Source organism: Nilaparvata lugens, chromosome 3 (genome assembly GCF_014356525.2).
Source record: "Nilaparvata lugens isolate BPH chromosome 3, ASM1435652v1, whole genome shotgun sequence".
In the NCBI taxonomy this organism is placed as follows: Eukaryota; Metazoa; Arthropoda; class Insecta; order Hemiptera; family Delphacidae; genus Nilaparvata; species Nilaparvata lugens.
In genome coordinates, this window is record NC_052506.1 from 56704547 (window position 1) to 56728113 (window position 23567).

The 23567-nt window shown below is 33.6% G+C and overlaps 1 protein-coding gene across 2 annotated transcripts in view; it reads right to left on the reverse strand.

Moving 5' to 3' along the window:
- LOC111057596 (multiple epidermal growth factor-like domains protein 8) overlaps positions 1 to 23567 on the reverse strand; it is a 181373-nt gene that overhangs the window by 150135 nt on the left and 7671 nt on the right. For both annotated transcript variants that reach the window (XM_039424112.1, XM_039424113.1), the window contains exons 2-4: positions 18124 to 18383; positions 9263 to 9426; positions 6242 to 6534 (exon numbers count right to left, since the gene is read on the reverse strand). In XM_039424112.1, the coding sequence (XP_039280046.1) occupies positions 6242 to 6534; positions 9263 to 9426; positions 18124 to 18337 (671 nt within the window). In that variant the 5' untranslated portion in view covers positions 18338 to 18383. The remainder of the gene's footprint in view (positions 1 to 6241; positions 6535 to 9262; positions 9427 to 18123; positions 18384 to 23567) is intronic.

The window sequence follows — 23567 nt, forward strand, 5'->3', positions numbered from 1 at the left end:
CTTATTTTTCTCTAATAAAATCAGCTGTCTTCCATTCCTGTCCAACACTTCGCCCTGGGGTGACACTCTGTAGCTTTGTCAAGACTTACCTTAGTATTTTACCCTCTTCATGTCGAGTATATACCTTCACCCCCCTGCAATAAACTTTTGAACAACGTTCTGCTTTGTTAATACAGCCACTATAGACATGAAAAAGGGGGCGTGCTTGCAATGAATAATATAGTGATTATTCATTTATTATATATTATTTGGATTTAAAAGAGATGTCTAGAACCAATCTTTTCATGCAAAATGCTCTTTTGCTAGATACAGAGTGGTCTGTAATCTTTGTAATGCGGTTTATTTTCTTGTTCTGATTATAACTTTATTTCTTGTTCGGTTATTTTCTAGTTTTTTGCTTATTCTGACAAATTTAGTAATTAGATAGGAAAGTTGCTTTTGCCTTTTTCAGATAATAGAATTCTGAATGGAATGAGATCATTTGGAACACTCTATCTTCAATGAGTACTGCGTTGAATTTTTCAAAGATGAATGACATTTCAAGAAATTATCAATTCTGATGAATTTTAGTTTTGGTTAACAATATCTCCCGATTGTTATCGTTCAAAAGTTCGAAATCTCAATGCGAGGACAATGAAGTTGGTGATGATGGTTGAAGCTGAAAATTGTGTTGTTTTTCAAAATAAAAGGTTCATTTTTATCAGCTGCACCTGGAAATCTATATTATTATGTAATGGAGAGCGCTCTATCTGTTCTTTGATTATAGAGCACAAATTATAAATCTGAATGGTAACAATATTATTCATGAAGGACTGAAATTCATCAAAACTATTTCTATTACTATTTCTTAAAATGTTACTCATTTTTGAGGAATTGTAACTCAGCATTCATTGAAGATAGAGAGTTCAGAATGATCTCATCTTATTCAGAATATTTCATGGTCTAAGAAGAAGGCGGGAGCGAATATTTCTGTACAATCACTGGATTTGGCGGAATTAGCAGAAAACTGGAAATTGTATACAACAACACTATCTAACTGACATCCACATATGCTTCGATTCCAGTGAAAAGGGTCATTTTCAATAATTTAACCCTAGATTTCCAGGTATTCAGGCATTCGTGGTTACGCTCAGTCATCAAGAGCTGTAATTTCGCAAAAGTACGTTTAGTATTGCATATTTTTCTACAATACCTTCCAGTGTAGGCTTCAGAGGCCAGTGCTACTTAATCTGACATCCGCCTTATTCATACCCTACAGAACTAGCTCTTGTGGGTTCTAGAACTATAGAATGAGCTGACAACACACTTGAAGTTATAATTATTGCACTTTATTGTACTCTAAACTAAATAGATGAAAGAATTGATTCACTAGAATAATAAATTATTAACTCTACTAAAGGCAATAAATAAATTCAAACAACTAACAAGTATTCAGATGGCCAATATTAGGATTAATCACTTATAACACAGTCTTCTAATATTTACAGTTCATTAATGCAGTATGCAACACAATCACTGTCTGTATCTTATACCAGGACTCCGTATAACACAATTCGCGTATCACGTGCTCGCGAATCCTTATCACCGTCCTGTATCTCATATCTTGATACATCTGTCACGACAATAATAATAATCACAACACCACACTAGATAACTGTTACGGTACTGTCACTATACAATTATCACTAAAATAATTATCACTATACTGTCACTATAAAATTATCACTAGCAACTTCCAGGCTTTGGGAACTGCTGACACTGTTCCTTTACCACTGAAATTCTTTTTATCACTCACTTCTTGTTTATCACTGACTTCTTGTTTCACACTGACTGCTCTAGGCGAGCGATCCCTCTAAATATACCCAACGTTTTTATTCCAGAACAATCCAGATGGATGAAGGCTTCTTCTCTATTATCCACACAATTCACAATCATCAGCCAGGACCCTGCTGCCACAGACTCTCTTCACTCTGTCTCTCTCTATTTTTTTCAATCTCTGTTCCTCCTTCATACCACTCACGAACATGTGTGAATTAGGGATGGGTATCGATACATCGATGTTTAAAAACATCGACGTTTCGACATCAAACATCGATGTTTTTAACATCGATGTTTACTGTTCGATGTTTTTCACTTATCGATGGTTTTTACCTAGTCATCGGTCATCCGATGTTTTTCTTAACTACAGAGTAAAAACAATTCTAATTTTTTTTTTTTAAATTCAATTAAGGTTTTTTTTTCTTTGAAGAGGATTATCTTGAGATGAAAAGGTTTTTTGTATCCTTCAGTCATGTCAATTTCAGAATCGCAATTTTCAATATATTTTCCAAGCTTCCAAATTGTATTTTCATTTTTGTCAAGGTATTATTCACAAAATAATAATACATCATTCTTGAAAATTTTCAATTCAAAGAGGAGGTAAGTTAGGATGGAAGAGGAGATTAACCCTTTGCGCTCTTATATCCAGAAGCTGGATACTGCATTTCTCACTACAGCTCTGAACATAGAAGACGGGTGCCTGCACGTCAGCTCTCATATCCAGGATTGCTGGCTACCCTCTTTTCCTGCTACAGCTCTCTTCAGAATTTCCATAATTTGCCGTACAGCTCTGGCACAGTAGAAACTCTAAAAATCTATCAAACTGCAGTATTTTGTATTTGAACATTAAATTGTTATGTTAAATTTACAACGCTCAATTTTACTTCATTGTATTGTTCATTTCATCTATTACATGTTTTTTGATAAGCCAATACAAAAAAATCCTATTTTTATTAAATACCTCTTACAAAATTTTCATTTTCTGGATTAAAAAGGTGTTTATAATAATTTTATAAATGAATTTTCTGATTAATAAATCATTATTTATTCAAATTGCACATATTTTATGGAAATCTTCAATGATAGAGGTCGATTTGCATTGAAAAAGTCTCATAGTTCTTCCTCAAGTCATCACTTGCTCAATTTCATCACTCTTATTTGGTAGCTATTATCACTCTAAAATAGTCTCAAAGAAAAATTGGAAAATAATATATTTTCTAGTGACTAGTGATTGATTAAATTAATCAAAATCTTCTACATAAAAGAATAATCCACTATGTTGGGAAAAATTGTGTTTGTTTGAACTGAAGTAGGCATTGCTGTGCTACTGCACAACTTATGTTGTGCTATTGCATCTGTGCTACTGCACAACTTAGAACAATTATTATGTTTGCTCAATCTTTCAGTTTTTATTTTTAATCACTTAATTAATAAAATAATATCATTAATATGAAAAAATTACGTTTATTTGGAATTATGTCAAGCAATGGTTATCATGAGCTGGAAAAACCTTTTTTTCAAACACATTAACAACATTTTACAATGAAAGAATTGATTGTTTTGATTTATGTAGTTGTTCTGAACAAAAATCACAACTGAAGTCATCTGTCCCTGTCTTTTACATGTACATAAAAAAGGAAATTAATGATTACTATCTGAGTCACTCTAAAGGTGCGTACAGACTTTCGCTCTGCTCCGCAACCGAACGTCACTCCAGCAGGGCGATTGATGATCGACCGGCGAGCAAGAGTCGTTCGACCGGGGAACGCGAGAAGATCTAACATCTTCCATAACGTTCATGATGGGTGCGTGGGCGGTGCGACTGTGGTTCGATGGTGGTACGAGGGCGGTACGAGGGAGGGGCGTGCTCGGTGCTGGTTGGAAGCGCGAATATGTGTACGCAGCTTATGGATATAATAGTCTTCATAGTATCATCCGTAAAAACGTAGGGTGATACAACGATGTTTAAAAACATCGATGTTTGGACACATCGATGGTTATTGTTCGATGTTTTTCACTTATCGATGTTTAAGGTGAAAAAACATCGATGTTTTGCCTTTCGATACCCATCCCTAGTGTGAATCCAATAACAATACGGAAGTATCTAAACTTGTCGCGTCGTTAACATGACGAATGGTCATAGAGTAGTAACCCTAGCATCGTTTTTAAAAAAAACCCAGAGGGCCAACTGAACATACCTATCAAACCTTAAACTTCTTGGTCACGTAATTTTTTTGTTCTGTTGATGAGTGAGTGAGTTTCATTTCGCTTTCTTATATGCAGATGAAGAAAGATGAAAACACTAATTTTGCGTCGAAATGACGAATTTTTAGAAACAACGAGAGTACAATATATGCTCATGAGCTACGGTCAACTACTACTAGCACTTGCTATGAGGCAATTTAGCACTATCGTGCTGTTAAAAATGGAAATTTGAAGTGTTTTCCTTCACAACAATACTGCAAACAATTCAATTTATTTTCGCACACACATACAAGTTTGATACAGAGATTAACAAAAATAATACATGCAAAACAAAAACAACAATACACATTGAAACAAAATAAAAAGAAAGTGGTGCTAAGAAGGGTGGAGGGTTGAAGGGGTTTTGCAACTATAGATATCCATGTACTGGGAAAACCTTAAATCCTTGAGAAGGTGAAAAAGGTATCAGGTAAAGTAGAAGATGGTAGATATGAAAGGATGGGATTAATGAAGAAAAATAAGGAAAGGGATGGAAAAAGAAACCGATAGGACCAGGTGTTAAAGAAAGATTTGAAGGACAGTTCAAATCAGTTCTATATCTTTTTTGAATAACTTTTTATGAAATATCAAAGTTGTAAAGTCTTTTTTTGAGACATTAGAAAATTCCTTCTCTTATGACGGTGAAAACGCAAAACGTGGGAGATGGACGTACGAATGAAATTCGATGTGTATGAAGTTGCTGCTTTAATCATATGCGCCACTGTATTCACGACCACTACACGGCAGTCGTATATAGTCGAGGCTAGAGACGGCTGCTACACGACGTCCGTACGATAAAAATCGTTGATCGACATGTTTGTAATCACCCATTCATTCCATTGCGACACTATAGAAAACTGAACGTTCGATTTTTTATCGAACGATTTAAATAACTATTGTGATAAGAACATTTTGGCAATCCATTATATTTCTACACTAGCAGGTAACCCGTGCTCCGCAAGGGTCTGATTAAAAACTTGACAAATTGAAAACTTGACCTACTGAAATCTTGACGAATCTAAAATAGGCATATTAATAACCATCCTCGGTAAATTAAGAATCTTTATGCAAATTTCAAGATTAATCAGTCCAGTAGTTCAGACGTGATGATGTGTCAGTCATGTATTTCCCATCCCATACGTGATAGCCAATTTTTTCATTATTATAATTAACTGAAGAAGGCATAATACTTGAAAACCTAACAGTATCATATTGATTTTTTCACATCAATTTTAGTATCGATTAGATCCTCCACAATTTTAATCAAGCAGCCTTTTGTTTCCCCAATTCCCTAAAAAATACCTACAATATTCGTTTCACTCCAAATTTGTGTCTGATAGTACATAATCATAACTGAAGAATATAAATTATTACTAATTTTATTGTTATCTGTTCATGTTTTTCTTATGAATTCCAATGATACAACGTGAAACCTATGTCCATTTCATTTGTACTGGTTGCAAAATTTCACATTGAATCTGATGAAATCCAATGTCAATCATAATTAAAAATAATTTCATTAAAAAAATAATTTATAATAATACGTTTCGAAGGAAGAAATCAAGAACAAAAAAAAAAGAAGAATCGGGGACTTGAATCGAGAAACCTTCGCTCCGAAGTCGAGTACTTTACCGCTAGACCACGACACCGCTGAAATAGTAAGTCTTGTAACAATGTTATAACCTCCTCATAAAAACAAATTTTACAACAATGGAACACTGTAAGCCGTATGAACTTGATGTCCCGTGAATGAATTTCAAACTTAAATTCTGAAAAATCTAGAAGGAAAATTGAAATTTGGGCTTCGAGGTGCAAGAGATTGATATTTTTAGAATCTATGTGCAAAATTTGGAGATCTAAATCATTCCCGTTTTTCCGGTATGCAATCCACAAATTGGCATGTTTTGATGCGAACAAACACAACCCTACTCTCTCTTATTATTTAGATAATCTAAAAACAATCTGGCAACGTTGCGATCTAGAAAAGGATATAGCTATCTGCTTTGTCTAATGAAAGACAAGGATAGCTACACCAATGTTAAACAAATACTGCCAATACAACATGGACCTCGCTAACTTATAGGTAATAATATTGTGCAATAATTCAAGTATTATCCTAGGGACCGCTTTATGTTACTACTACCAATACTTCATTGATAGCCGGGGTGATTGGACTGACCTGTTGCCGGGACTGTTGGCGTAGTGCAGACTGCAGCTGCGACCCGAGTAGCCGCGACTGCAGTGGCACTGGCCGAGCTGGCAGCGACCGTGGCCGAGTCGCGCGTGACACTGGTCGGGACACAGTCGCTGGCTGCAGTCACGGCCCCCCCACTCGTCGAGTGCCTGGCACACACACTTGTGGCCAATGCAGTCGCCATGGCCCGAGCAGTTGCCTGGACACTCGCTGATCGAGTACTCCGCCCGGAACCCATCCAGCACGTAGTTCGTGTCGCTGTACAACAGGATCAGCATCTGAAAATATCAAACATCATTGTTCACTTGTATAATCTCATCAGAATATCTCAATTTTTAATAAATATCGATTTTAATAAAATAATTTACTCAACTTAATATCGCTTATATTACTTTTTCAATCAAATTTTCACTTGTTAAGATATTTTCGAATAATACTATATTATTCAAATAATTTCTTATTGGATTAAATTACTTTTTCAATTTGAATAATTCAATTACTTGATAATTAATTCCAAGATAAATTTCAATCATTTTCTCACTGCTCTGACATGTCTGCTATTGCCCTCTATTTTCTCCCTAATATTCATAGTTTCTCCATTGGCATTTATCAATATAATACTTATATTTTCATTCTTGCTTCCTCTCTTATTATATTTTTTATTGTTTTACCTCTTTTCTCAGTGAACTATTTTATTTTCACTTGCAATACGTATATTGCGAGTAATAATAATACTTATTTGTGTTAGAATATATTATGTATATTTTGTTTATTTGATTATATATTGTAATGCTGTTTAGTACAATGAGTCTATCAAAGCCTAGCACATCATAATAAAAATCAATTAGCCTAATCAATCTTTAAGTTAATCCTAGCCTTCATATTCGTTTATCTCAACATTAATAATACACTTAGTTTTAGAAATTCTTGTTTTGAATTTGAATTGTATTTCAGTTTTATTGTTCAGTTAAGGAAACTTATTTGGGTTTCTACCTGTTATTTCCAAAATCGCAAATGAATAAATCCATAAAAAATATCAGAATGTACGTGTGATAGAGAAAGATCAGTTGTTAGAGAGTAAAAGGGTAGTTTAAAATCACCGTCAATCGCTAATTGAATAGCTTGTGAAACCATGAAATACATTTAAATGAAGAATATTGCTATAGTTGATGAATATAAAAACGTAGAATAAGCATGAATACGCAGGTAATAAAACCAGCACGTTAAAAAAAGAGTTCGTAGCGCTACTTGTTAGGAGTACTTCTTGAAATAGCGAGTTGAGATATATGTGTTTGGAAAACCCGGCAAAGAATGCACTATCCCGAGTCATCTAATTACCTATGCTCTCTCTATGATGAAAAGCATCGTAACACAATATACAATCAATAAACACGAAATACATATGAAGTTACTGGCATAAAATTACTATAGCGAATATTTCTAGGTAATCAAAATCTTATTGTACAATTGAAAAATACTTAGTTGATGTAACAGTACTACAAAAAAGATGAATTTGAATTGTTTCAGTTAAGAGTTTGTTAAAATCGATCGATCATATAAAATTTTACTCAAAAGTGAAGAAAGTCGTCGCTGAATACCACAAATTACACGCTAATCGACCAATTAAAGTAATTAAAGACGAAAAGTTATCAATATTATCAATGTGCAAATATTCTGAAAAAATTTGAATCCAGTTTAGTACGTTTTAATGAGTCAGTAAGAATAATATTAGAGATAAAAGAATAAAGAATCCTATTCATTAACTGTCATTTTCTTACAAAACCAATATTATTTCGAATGGAAGAGGAAAACTCCTATTCCTATATTTAATCAGTTTAAAAGATCAACAGTCACGGATAATCCCAAATTGATTTACAACAAAGAACTACATTGTAAAGTTTAAATATAAAAATAAATAAGTCTTTTAAGAAGCAATCATTTAAAAATTGAACAGGGAATAGTGATAATTCAAAGTAGTCCAGGCAATCAATGCTCTAAAAAGGGTATAGACGGAAATGTTTGCAAAATAATTTTTGACCCCGCAGTTCTGTTTAGGGTGGGGGTGGTTTGAAGGTGCCATTTTCTCGCATAAAACTCAAAAATCATGAATCTTAAAGACTTGACTGTCATATATAACAAATTACATAATTTGCAACAATATTCATTCCACAACTTTTTTATATCTCCTCTAGTTTTCGAGATATCCGCTCTTGAAGGTGTGACATTTTTGAAAAAAACCTGTTTGCCACCAATTTCTTTCTATTTTTTCTCTTATCTTTTCAAAAATCTATGGAAAAAATTGATGTTGATTTTGAGCTTATAGAGCATTACATTCTCATCAATTTTATGTATAATTTCACACTTTTACGAATTTCACTACATCTTTTGCAACAGCTTCAGTGTTGAGTGTGAAATCTCCATTTTTGCAACAATAGAAGCGAACTAATAAAGGAATTTGGCGGATATCTCGAAAACTAGAGGAGATATAAGAAAAGTTGTGGAATGAATATTGTAGGAAATTATGTAAGCTTTAATTTGTTATATGACTGTCAAGTCCTTAAGATTCATGGTTTTTGAGTTTTATGCGAGAAACCAAAAATGGCACCTTCAAACTACCCCCACTCCCTTAGCAGGTGGTAGGGGTGGGGACTTTTGATATGTTTACCTCCTCACATCCCCAAACAGAACTGTGGGGTCAAAAATTGTCTTCCCAACTTTTCCCTCTATAACCTTTCCTTGACTGGACTAAAGATATTTCAACTGAAAAAAAATGCTTTAAAAGGCCGGCATTAGACTATCAATAATTATTATCTGGTAGATAAATTTTTATCTGGTAGACTAACAATGCCAATTGAAAATTTTTGAAAAAATGCAAAAGCACTTTGGATGTAGCAGTATTTTCAAATCCAGATGATGCAATGATGGTTTTTTTATTTAGTAGACCAACAATGACATTTGAACATATTTGAAGAAAGACAGCACCATTTAAGATGGAGCAATACTCACAAATCCAGAGGAAGCAATGATGGTCTGCGGCTGGGTCTTGCCGCTGAAGCTGCCCAGTAGAGGCGCGTTGAACGAGTCGCCGTCGTACACGAACACATAGTCATACGAACACTCGGTGCGAAGCAGCTGGAACTTCAAGTTGATGAACTGACTGGCGTTCTTGGCTGCACACAAAACAAACCATTCTGAAACGTTGCTATCAGACCAAAAACATTACAAACTAGTCTCCTAGAATAGTTCAGGGTTCCTGTTATTCATTGCTATGCAAATGCGAACAAAACGTAGTTGACTATGTTCATTCTTGACAATCATTTATGAATACGATCTTACATGATTTTTCTCACAGAAATTATACAAGGAGTGGAATAGAATATCATATTTGGAATAGAATATTATATTTAGAATAAAATTATTTCTATTTGAACCGACAATAAAATCTGACATAACAGGATTGTTGTTTGAAGGGAAAACGGAATGATTAACGTCAAAACCTTCAACTAATGGAATGAATTAGTACAAATAGATGATATGTTCTCACTTACATAACATTTACAAATATTTCTTGTTCAAACATATGAAACCACTAGTTGTAACTTTGAAAGATTGGTTCTTTTAGGAATAGGATTGAAAAATGTTCAAACATTTTTTATAAATACAATAGGTTTTTGAGAGAGCTAGTAGTAGTATGACTACTAGTATTCTCTTATAAAAGAAAAATTACAGCAGATCATGGTTTCTATTACCAATATAATGTGTAATCAAATTTCATTATAAAAACAAGACTCTAGTAAGCTTATGAGTTAAATTTAATAAAACATTCGATTATTCGCTAGCCGTTCTAGTTTAAATTTAGTAAGACATTTTCCTTCATCATTTGACTTGTGATCTAAGCTGCTAATGAGATTATGATTCAACAATTGCTGCTATCATTGTGTTCTCCACAGTTATTCAAAATGATGGAACAAATTCGAGTGATAATTCCTATTACATTATACCCGAGTTAATGAAACTTTTGTATTAGACCGGCATAAGATACAACACCCTATTAAGCTGTTTTAATTTACAAAACTGTAGGGTGAAAATCCAATATGAATAATTGACATACTAAAGAAATATATATTTATTTCCTACAAGTCGAACACTCTACGCAAAGCGCCACTGCCACTTTCCTATATATTTTTTCAAGTTGAGAGTAGTAGAAACTTCTGACTCCTAGAACCACAATATTTTTTATAATTAAACCATCTAATTTGATACGATATTTAACGCTTTATACAAGCAGCTCTGTCACAATCCAATGACATTGCCACAACATCGATTTTTACTCAGTTTTATCTGTTGACCCACTAATATTATAGAGATTTATCAAAATAAATACCTATATTTCTACTTTGATCTATTTCTGAACCATTAACGTACAGTAATTATTATCAAGAAAATAAAACATGCAAAAGATAAGGGCTTTGATATTTGTTTTGTCTCAAACTAAAAACGTAATTTGAACCAGTATGACACTTAGGGCCGTTTGCACAGTATAAATTGTTAAACTCGATCAAGTTAATCGAGTTTAAGTAAATCTGAAAGTTTAAACTTGAATCAGTGTTCTCAGCGCATTTACTAATCCAGTTTAAGATAAACTAGTTTAGCGTTAAGTTGATAATGGAATGTCATCGTTCATTATATCAGGAAGGCTGATTTTCACAGGAAATATGTTATTTGTTCACAAACCATCAGTTAATTGAGGTTATGTAGCTACTATTTCCCTTAGACCAGTTATAGAATAGACACGCTGGGAAGTCTAGCCTCTGAAGCCAACATCTACTTAGTCCAGGCGCTGGCTTACATTGAGCATACATAAGAGAGGCAGAGAATTTGACTTCGGATTATTGTTAGGGGGTCTTTAGTGTATATGAAACTCGATGTCGTCACGTCCCAGGGTGGTCGACAGCTTGGGGGGGAGGGGGGTAAGTTGTAAAAAACGCGCGTTTATAAAATCGCCTGTCCTGCAGTTACTATTCATAGTACAGCTTTTAATTTTTTCTCAATATCATTTACACATATCTGGCTTTCAATGTGGTCCTATACATTTTTGCGATAAACCGCATAGTTTTTCCGTAAAAAAATAAAATATCTCGAAAAATGTATTTTTTTATTATGGACTTTTTGTTATTTCTCGAATATTCAAGTAATTAGCCGACCTAGAGGAAAAGGCTCTCAATAAACGTTGTAGGCCGTTTCTTGCTGAATCCAATGATATATATAGTTTGAGGGTTACGATCATAGATGCGGCGGTGGGAGGGGGATAAGTAGCACTGTTACGCTGCGGCGCGGTCCTCCCCCATGATTAATGCGCGTAATGGCCTGTCTATCGCATCGCTCCTACTAGTCTATGCATTCAAATTATGTATTTCAGGAACGCTATCTTATGTATTTTCGGTCGCTGAACACGATTTTTTAACTCTCAAGCCTTAATAATTGATAATTCTCATCATAATATACTAATTATGGTCAAAATTAGAAACTTCATCTCATTCTGCAAGGAAACTAAGAAATGACTGTTTGAAATGAACGAAACTTGGGTTTCAAGAAATATATTAGGATAGAATAAAGATAATATTCATATATGTTCATGTTCTATTGTTTTTATCTCAAATTGATTTATTGTGATGCGCTGCAGGCTAAATTATATTATTAATTGCACACTGGCCACGCTTACTTGATATAGTGGTCAGTTAATTTCCAAGAAATATTTGTGGAATTTCTTAGTTCTTCATGGTGGAAATGGAATTAATCATTCATTTATTATCATAATGATTATGTTTAGTATGAAAATGTCAATCTTCCGTGAATCTTCAGTTTGTCGTGAACTTTTGAGAAATTATATCCAATAAAATCAAAATGAAATGAAAATTTAAATATTCATCCATATTATTTCTAACAGTATTATTATAATGATATTTCACCAACTTTTGATTGATTAATCCATTATGGTATTCCCGTTTTGTAGACTGTTTATGGTAGACTGTTTTGAAATGGTAACAAGTTATTCAGTATCAAAATTTGGGATTCGAATAGTTTTGGGCTATGCCTGTTATTTATTCCCAAACATATTTATATGATTTGTAATTTTATCCACAAATGAATGAATTTATGTATTCCTGCACGTAGCTAACGTATGGATTAACCTTTATAGATTCTTGCATGTCACATTAATAAATCTCTGCCACAGATTTAGAAATCAAGTCTCGATGGTTTGGAGAGCATATTATTGGAGTGATTCTTTTACTCTGCTGCTTCTAATATGTTCACTACCTTTGTATGATTTTAGACCATAGACATGAAAAGCTATGTCCACCTATGTCCATCTTTATTGAGAACTTTCATAACTCTTCTCATCACAAAGTTATCATAATCTTGCAGCGAATTGAAGTTTTGAAAAGTGAAGTAGGAGTTGAATTCAGGAGAGCCATGTCATCATTATGCGAATTTGTCAACGATATTTAGGGATTTAGTCAAATCCACAACTAGTATCACTTACAATTTTATGGGCCAAGTGAGATTAAGAGTTTTTTTTTCAAATATCCATCAGATGTTGGCAGAGATTGCGGTTATTGTAGAAATGCATGCTGCACTAAAACTTCAGTGCTGAATTATTTTTGAACAGCTACCTAGTAAAAATACAGAGATCAGATCTTTTTGTTCTAGAATTAACTAAGACTAGGATTTTTGTTTGATTGCATCGTGGAGAATGAAAGAACTCTGTTTCTTTTTATAGGTGAGAATACACTTTTATAATTTGCCACAACTATGTTCAAATAAAAATCGTTGGAGACCGATTAACTATTTCTTTCTATACGTTCAAAAGAGAATCACATACTTTTTCACTTGCTTCCAGACCATTGATAACATTATGCAGATTCTGTTGTCCATCAGAGTCTTGAAGAAAATATGTTATGTTCTCTTGAGAAGATTATGCTTCTGGAAATCATTCTCACCTCCCATTATCCTTGTTTTACTTCATTAGATGACTTTCTTCACAATCTCCAGTGATATCCATAATAATGTCAACATACTTGAACAGAATATCTTTGATGGAAGATTTATTTAAATAGTAGCAGCCATTTTAGGAAAGCCTTTGAAGAACTAGCTATTCCAATCACTCGGTTTTGGATGATCGAATGAGGGTTTGCTCCAAAGACTGTATAGATCTAATGTTTCCTTATTGGAAATTATTTTCTACTTCTATGGGTATTTTTTCATATTTTCTAGATATAACACAGACTTTATAACATAGTTTGTGTGATTGAATGAAAAAGTATGGGATCTTTTCTCGTACAGTTTCTATGTGCAGTACCAGAGTCCTTCCTTATGAGCATGAATACAATTTAAGATAATTTAAGCTATGTTACAATAATCAGTCATAAATTTCAAGTAGTCATTGATTTTGATTCTAAAAAACTCCACAAATAGCTCCTGACTTCTTTCAAATATACTTTGACAATCTCTCATATTTGAACCGTTCATGAGTCCTTGTAGTTGTTTCATTGAATTGATTGCTTGCTCTCACGCCTTAATTATACTGATCTCCCCTCAATAGATTTCCAACAGTATTCTCTCCAAATATTTTAAATTCAACAAAGATATCTCTCATTCCACTTTCATTCAAGTACCACCCCAAGACAATCAGTCAAACTCAGCCAGATGAAAAGTATCTATTCGTAGATATAAGTTACAGAAATCAGTTGATAAAGCTGCGTTTACACCAAAGTTATCAACAAAATGTTAATAACTTAATCTTTATAGATTCTATTAGATTGAATGTTAATAACTTAATCTCTATAGATTCTATTAGATTGAACGGAACTTGGCAAACACATATGTCCATCATATGTATGATAATAAAGTAACTTGGAGTATGATTAATGCTGAGGTTGGCAAAAACTCAACTAATTTTCCTAATATTAGTAGTATTCTGAATGAAGGAGATCTTGTAACCGACCCCTACAACATATGTAATGTTTTCAATAACTTTTTTACAAGGGCAGTTGAAACCCATGTAGTACCAAATATTCCAAATAGCTCTAGTCTGTTAAGTACACTCAATGTTCAAAATAATAATCATTTCTCCTCAAGATTCAGATTCATACAGATTTCATCACATGAATTAGCAAAAATTATAATGACTTTTGAAAGTAAATTCTCTTCTGGACCTGATGACATTCCAATGGTGATAATAAAAAAAGTTCTACCCACAATTATTAAGCCGTTGACTCATGTAATTAACTCTTCGCTGATATCGGGCTATTTCCCAAAGTCTTTAAAAATAGCCAGAGTCATACCGATATTTAAGAAGGGGAATGCCAAAAGTCCTGAGTGCTTTAGACCAGTTTCTGTCTTATCAGTGTTTTCAAAAATATTGGAAAGGGTGGTGTATGACCAGTTGGTAAAGTATCTAGAGTCCAACAACATACTGGACAGTGAGCAGCATGGGTTTCGATCTAACAGATCGACTATCTCAGCAGGAATAGATTTTGTTGGGTCGATTATAGATGCGGTGGATAGGGGTGATAAGGTAATGGGTACTTTTCTGGATTTGACACGTGCATTTGACAGTGTCGATCATGATGCTTTATTAGAGTCACTCAAGGGCATGGGAGTGCTGGGGAAAGAGATGTCCTGGTTCTCATCCTACTTGAAGGGAAGACAACAATATGTGGAATTGGAGAGGATTGATGTAACCTCTTCAATTAACTATAAAATGAAGTATCGCTCTGAGCTCAAAAGTCTCCATTACGGTGTCCCGCAAGGTTCAATATTAGGCCCTTTACTGTTTCTATGTTACATTAAGGGGTTACCTGAGGTGATCCGAGGACAGGCATCTGTTTGTCTTTATGCGGACGATGCCAACATTATTTTTACGGGTAAGACAGTTCAGGATGTGGAGAAATCATCAGCCCAGGGTCTAACAGCAATCAATAAATTTCTAAACAGCCGAAATCTCCTCCTAAATCCCAATAAGTCAGTTGTAGTCCCTTTCTCAACTAGGCAGTGCAGAAGTGTTTCAAGTCCAAACATTATATTAGATGATAACATTTTAGAGCATTCAACTAGCACAAAATTCCTAGGTTTGGTTATTGATGAACATTTGTCTTGGAACAAGCATGTCAATCATGTGCTGAAGAAAATATCACCAGGCCTGTTTGCTCTTAGGCGTATGACCAATGTGTGTGGGCTGAATGCTCTGAAAGCAATTTACTACGCATTGGTTCATTCCAATATAGCTTACGGCCTGTGTATCTATGGCTGCACATCGAAAAAAAACTTGGATAAAATATTAGTTCAGCAGAAAAGAGCACTGAGAATTATCATGAACATAAAAAGGAGGGACTCGGTGAAACAAATTTTTTTCAGCTAGGCATATTGACAGTTTATGGGCAATATGTTTTTGATGTAATAATGTACTTTAAAAAATTCACTGATTTAGAAAAGAGAAGTAGTATTTCACATAGATATAATACTAGATCCGGAAGAATAGTACAGAGACATAATTTAGAATTTTTCAAAATGAAGACAGCTTTCATGGGAGAGAAATATTTTAACATGCTGCCCCGAAATTTAAAATTCATAGAGGAGTTGACAATCTTTAGAGCCAAGCTGAAGAAATATCTGATAGGATTGTCCTTATATTCATTTGAAGAATTTTTCCATATTTTTTTTACAACTTACCCCCCTCCCCCCAAGCTGTCGACCACCCTGGGACGTGACGACATCGAGTTTCATATACACTAAAGACCCCCTAACAATAATCCGAAGTCAAATTCTCTGCCTCTCTCATGTATGCTCAATGTAAGCCAGCGCCTGGACTAACTGTCATATCACCAATTTTGACGTCACAACAGTGACATCACGCATCGTATAGAAAACTTTCAGATTGTGTCTATTTCAGATTCATGGTGTTTTTAGGTTATTTCTAGCTACGGGCAAAAACGATATCGGTTAAGTTATAATGTGTTATGTGATATCGGCTTCAAAGTTATAATGTGTTTTGAAAATAATAAGGTACGGTAGCCTACAAAACTAATTAATTATTATGCTGCAATGAGTTCACTTACATCATAACCAAGGATAATATTACAGTTACAACTTGCAATATTTATGTGTATAAATTTCAACTACGCATGAAAAGATATTCCACTTTTTTTCCTAAAAATTTCAGTGCAATTATATGCTGCGCAGGAGATTACCATTTTCATAAATAAACAACAATCTGGTATGGAAAACAAGCTATGTTTAACAACAATGTAAGTTAAACACCACAAACACTTACACAACAAACGCAAAAAGTTTTCTATAATTTCTATACGATGCGTGACGTTGTAACGTCAAGATTGGTGATATGACAGTAGATGTTGGCTTCAACGACTTTCAGTATGAATATACAATGGGCCGTGTCTATTCTATAACTGGTCTAAGCTATTTCCTTGTTCAAAATCCACAGAGCTGTAAAGCTGGGTTTTCGTTTGTGCGTGAATGCCGTCGTCGACCACGACAGGGAGAGAATTTCAGATTGGGTGGATTTCAATTTGTCTACATAACCTAAAAGATTATGTTCAATTAATTATGTTTTAATGGAGCAGGTTGAGCTAATACTTTTTTATACTTTTAAATGGCAATATGTTGATATAATTAAAAATGTTCAATTCTTTAATAATAAAGACAAATAATTAAAAGTTATTTGATCAGCTGAGACAAGCACAAGCTTTGACAAGCACACTTGAAATTTGGACAGTATGAATGTCAACAATGCTTGCCGTCGTCGACTGCGGAAATTATTTACGCATAAACGAAAACGTACCTTTAGCTGTACGGTAATAAAAGTGAAAAGCGATTCAGAAATTCTTCAAAAAATGATATATTACTATTAGATACAAACTTATATTTAGTTGGCACCTATATTTTAGAATGTAAGATAAAAAAGTTATTTTGTTACGCTTAAATCTACTACGGTCTTCCTCCTTTATTGGAAATTTTCGAAAGCGTAATATCTCAGTTATGTGTTATTAAAAACATGTTTTCTAATTAAAGACCACTGTTAAAAATTTTCTTATTTTTGTCTAAATATCAAGTGGTTTATTTAATCAAATACTAAATTGGCAGTTGCTTTAATCAGGACCTCCTAAATACCATATTTAGGAAGTCCTGCTTTAATCAATCAAAACCGTTAAAAAAATTCTCCATGATCAAAGAATTTTAAATGATTAGTTTTTTGCCCAATTTTTTTGAATATCAAAATTCCTTCGCAGTCATCTTTATCAATCACATTAAAAACTTCAATCAATTCCTCCATTATAATCATTTTTACATAAATAATGATTCACTATAGCCTAATATTAATAATATTATTATTGTCTACAGAAGCATAAAAAACAACCGTCGAAAAATAATTTACTATCAGCTGTTTCCCCATCAAATCTTTACAGATGTCAAGTCTAAATTATTTGATTTTGTTTAAACCTCCTGCTTTGGAGGTTTAAACTTTCCCCTAGTTTAAACTCAATACAGAGTTTAAACTGATACTGTGCAAATGGAATTTTAATTTAAACCAAAAAAATCAAGATTTGGTTTAAGCTTTAGCTTTAACTTACACTGTGCAAACGGCCCTTATAGAGATTGTTTTTAGTATCGCAAAAGACTTTTAATAAATTACGATTAGACAACTCTCTTCTACAAGATGACATTTTAATAATCTTTATCAACCAGACCCACCTTTGATAAGTCTTGCAAAAGTATTTCAATATGTAGGGATTTATGCTACCCTTAAACAACTATATCAATATTTCAATTGTTGGAATGAGACCGACCTTTAATGAGCCATTCGCAATGCGAGTTCTGCGTGTAGTTGGCCTCGGCAGGACCATCGGCTATGATGCCCCACGACTCGGTGTGGACACGCCTTGACCGATCGCAGGCGGTGGCAGGACCTGGTGGCGGACCGGCCACCGGGGGCGGCAGTGACGTCACCACCACCAACACCGCCGCCGTCACCCACCTCACCGCTCCCGCTCCTATCACCATCCTTGACTCCTCCCTCTTCGACGAGGCTTTGTCAGCCACATTCTAACTGTGCAACCAAAAAATCACCAACTATAATAATAATAATACAACTGGTATACTATTAAAAAATATATTAACCACTAAATTTTCAAAAGCCTCTTCATATAGAGAGGCTATATATAACCGTTATATAATTATAACCTATACGTTTTAGACCAGTGATTATATAAAAATTTGTGAGTTTAACAGTTTTGGACTGTGCCTGTTGCATCTCCGTCAGTCATTCAAATGAATTGTGTATAACTGAATCAATAAATGAATACAGTGGAACTTTGATAGAATAGGTATACATCTCAAAGGACCGCTCAAAAAATGTGCTATTACGAGGTCTGTACTATACCGGGGTGTACTATATCAAGCTTGAAAGCTGAAAGGACGTTTCAAGGGACTGCAGAAAAATTTACTATAACGCGGAATATACTATAACGGGGTATACTATACAAAGGTTCCACTATAGATAAATATATCTTAATAGTCAAATACTGTAGGTGATGTATAGGTTTCAATAAATAAATAAATTCAATTTTATTGTCAGCCAGCCAAAAAAGCACAAGACAAAGTCACACAAATAGAACATGAATGTTCTATAATAGTAATCTATATAGTAATCTAAATAGCAATGTAATAGTAATAATGTGTCTCTTAATGTGTGACTATCTATTTCATGTTCTATTTGTGTGACTTTGTCTTGTGCTTTTTTGGCTGGCTGACAATAAAATTGAATTTATTTATTTATTTTTTAATTTAATTCAATGATATTAGTCTATTTCACCAAATCAATCATTTATCATTATTTATTCAATCATTCAGAATATGTATAGAAGTAGGCTAATTTGTGCACCCCACAGATGCTAGGCCTCGGGGCGTTTTTTTCTTTTATTAGTTCATATAAAAGAAACTTATCATTATGCTAAATTATTATATTACTGTAGAAAGTTCTATGTTTTGATGATAAAGGACTGATTTTTCTGTTATTGTAGCCTACTATTCTTTGGATGAATAGAATATTTTTCATTTCATTTGAATTCTATTATTTATGTTATCTGATTTTATGTTCCTATACGTTATGAGATTGAAAACATTAGGAATTCAAGATTGTAGATTTGTAAATTTGAGAATCTACTTTGTGAAAATACTTGAGGACTGAAAATTTTGTTAATTGAAGATCTACAAGACTTAACCTATTTTGGACTATGTGTAACTTTAATGATGAGAAAATCAAACAGGTATATCAGTATACTGTGAAAGCACTTATCAAGAGAGAAAATATGGTGTCGACCACCGATAGATAAGCATGATAATTACGATAGTTATCAGTCACTGCCAGCCTTAAGATATTATAGGTTAGATGTATAGAGGTATTCATGTTTTCAATCTCTGTTATTAGTCATTCTTACTTTTCTGTACTTGCTTTACTTACTTTTAGGTACAGCATAATGCTATGGGGAAGTTACCAGACTCTATTGGATCGAATCTTCTTGAGGCAAAAAGAGGCTGTTAGAATAATATATGGATTGGGATTTAGAGAGAGTTGCAAACCGCATTTCGTAAGAAATAATCTTCTGACGGTACCAGCAATTTATATACAGGAGCTGGTGACTTATATCAGGAAAAATAGAATTAATATTGAGGAACCCAGACACACACATACGTATTCAACAAGAAGTAATGAAAACGATTTCCAGCTACCGAGAATTAGATTAGACCTGGTAGGAGGAGGCCCTTGGTATAGGGGTATGAAAATGTTCAATTTGCTTCCATCTTACTTGAAGGATGACACTACTAATGGATGTTTTTTAAATAGATTGAAGTATCATCTTGTCAATAGCTGCCCATACAAGGTTGAAGAACTATTCCAACCATAGATCTCTCGTTTTTTATGCCTAACTGTTTCTTGACTCAAGTAACTTTCATCCTATTATGAAACTTTTCATAGTTTTTGACGTGTTCCTATGTGTTATGATTGTAATTTTTGTAATTGTTTTATTGTATTCTTATTATTGACATGTCATGGCTTGATAAATATTGTATTTATGCAAACAAATGTGACGAATAAAGATCTTATCTTATCTTATCTTACTTGGTTAGTGGCATTATGATTGGTTTATCATATTATAATATTGATGTAAAAAAAATATTTATATATACAAAAAATTATCTATATTCATGTGTAAATGACTCAACTCATTTGTATGGCAATAATTGTCGAAACAAATAAAATGATTTATTATTATTATTTTGGACTATGTGTTATCTAAATTTGGGAGAGGAATAGCACAAGGTTACCTTATCTTTCCTCTCCCTATCATTTTTCTAATGTACTTATTGTATAGATAAATAAAGATTTTTGTTGTTTTGTTATCATTGTACAGTGACAATGATTAAGGACAATCTGGACAGTTTATTTCATAATTGGGATTGAAACAGGATTTGGGATTGGGCAAAAGGTCGGTGTGATTGTCTGATTTGGGAAAGGGATTGGTCGATTGGTTCTCCCTCCATTTGTTGTATAATAGTCGAAGCATGAACAATAGCCTATAATTATTATACAGGGTGTTTGAAAAAGAACTCCCTAGTTTTAGGTATAAATTTAATGTGTAAATTAATGAAAAACTACATCAACAAGTACATACAATGAAAGAGAGAACCTTCAAGTTTTGTTCAACATCAGTACACTTCAACATGGGATATATTTGTTGCTCTGCACACGTCGAGACGATATTCAAGTTCTCGCCGTATTCACCAACATATCAGGTGCAACTGTTCCAACCGCCGTGAAGATTCTTTCCTGTAAATGGTTTATGTCTCGGAATTTTTCACTGTACACAACATTTTTTAAGTTTCCTCAAAAGAAAAAGTGCAGAGGAGTTTAGTCCGGGCTTCGTGGTGGCCAAGAAATTGGGTGAGCTCTCCCTATCCACCTTCCCGGAAAGCGAGTGTATGTGTAGTGTCAACTGAAGGAACTGTTCCCTGGCGCCGTCTTAAGGTCAAGCAGGACTGCCAACTGCAAGGGGGGCAAAACTTGGACAGTTGCTGAATCAAACACCACAAACTAGAATAGTGTATATAACTTTTTACATATTCTATGACACATAGGGAGTTCTTTTTCCAAACACCCTGTATTATTACATACCTTATTCAATTTTGAATTAATAAGATGGAAATATTCAAAAGATAACTACCGTACCCATTCTATTGGCATGTGCATATGACAGGAGATTGCAATGTATATTGGCAGTTATTCTATTGTAATTTATCTATAAAAGTATGTTTGACCTAGCTAACTTGTACTAATAAAAAAACTAGCATAGTAACTCTGACTTATCTTTTTTCGTTAGGGCTACTCTTGAATAGAAATAAAAAATAAAAATCCATGTACCCTTTTTAAAATTGTTTATTTACGACATGTTTCGGCCATGATGCTATTATCATATCAAGACTTGATAATGGCATCATGGCCGAAACATGTAGTAAATAAACAATTTTAAAAAGGGTACATGGATTTTTATTTTTTATTTCTAACTCTGACTTGCTTATACCTCATGGATGAAAATGATATCATTCTATGTCAGGGTATAAAGATGAGGAGCGGAATTATTATTCTAAAATAAAGACGAATTAGATCTTAGAAAAACAAACAAACGAAATATTAAAGACAAGAATAATTTTGCGGATTATAATCATCAACATGTGGATTATAGTAGAACTTCTACGTTAAAAACAATGTATTCTTGTGAGACGGAAAATACAGTTTCATCTGCTATTTAGGCTATAGGCTATTTGCAGTAAGATTATACACGTTCTACTTGTATATGACTTGGATGATTGTATTCGAAAACCTAAAGAGCTAACGACTTGTGCAACAAAAAGTTACTATGCTTGAGACTCTCAAGTAACCTTGAGATATACTACCTTCCACGACTATTTGCAATCTATGTACTGTGCAGAAAATTCTCATAAAACAAGAATTTAAATTATTCAAGACATTTAATGGCCCATTTTAGATAGCTTGAACACTACTCAAGTTGCATAGTTTGAAGGTTTTCCGAGGATGTTGCATGGGAGGAATGATGAGAGATGAATTGACCTACAGTAGGTTGTAGGTGAGTTCTTAACCATTGGAAAGATAACTGACTTCAAGCATAGGCCTAAACCAAGAGCAGGGCGCTGACGCTCAACTCATTTGTGCGAAAAGGAACTCATATAGGTCTAAGTATAACCATAGAGCTCGCAAAAACGTATAACTCATTATTTGATGTATCAATTGACTATATTAAAAAAAGATTTTACATAGGTTTACATAGAATAATTGGGCAAACGCTTAATTATTTTGTTGAAATATACCTGTTGTAAGTTGTAATATTATTGTTGACTAGCAGGTAACCCATGCTCCGCAAGGGTCTATTTTAAAACTTGACAAACTGAAATCTTGACATCTCGTACAATTGAGAATAGGCCTATCCATCCCCGGTTAAGGATGTTTGCAAAATTTCAAGTTAATCAGTCCAGTAGTTCAGACGTGATGATGCGTCAAACATAATTTTCCTGTCCCGTACGTGTATAAGCCAGTTCTTTCCTTTATTATAGTATAGATTACTGAAAACATTCAACATATTCAAACATCAAAACATTCTATTAATAACAAAAATAGAATAGCAAATCCTACTCAAGTATTTTTTGTTCATAATCTATGTGCACCTTTGTTACATGTAGACGAACAAGGAAAAATCATTCAACAGTCACAAATGATTACATAAATTGGATTTCTTCGAATACTTCTCCAATTATAAATAATGTGAGAATCTTTGAACAAAGAACATTTCCATACAATTTGTTGTACAAGAAGGATTTCTTCAAGCAATAACTGAGCTAAGAGACGCTGTTCTACTGAGAATACTACTTTAGTACTCGTAGGACCGTCCATTGCCAATACTTTCATGTTCTGTCTGTTTTCACGACAAATAACACAGGTGCAATAAAAATGACATTATAATCGATTTAAAAATATTATAAATAGGCTTAAAATTTTCTTAACTCTGTAATTTGGAGAAAAGTGATATCTGGAAACTATAAACAACAGTATCATGAAGACATGTAGCCCATATAATAGAAATTGATGTTATTCTATTTCTTATTACTGATTAGTAGGCCTATAATTTCATTTTATTGTGGATTGAATAACTTACATGTT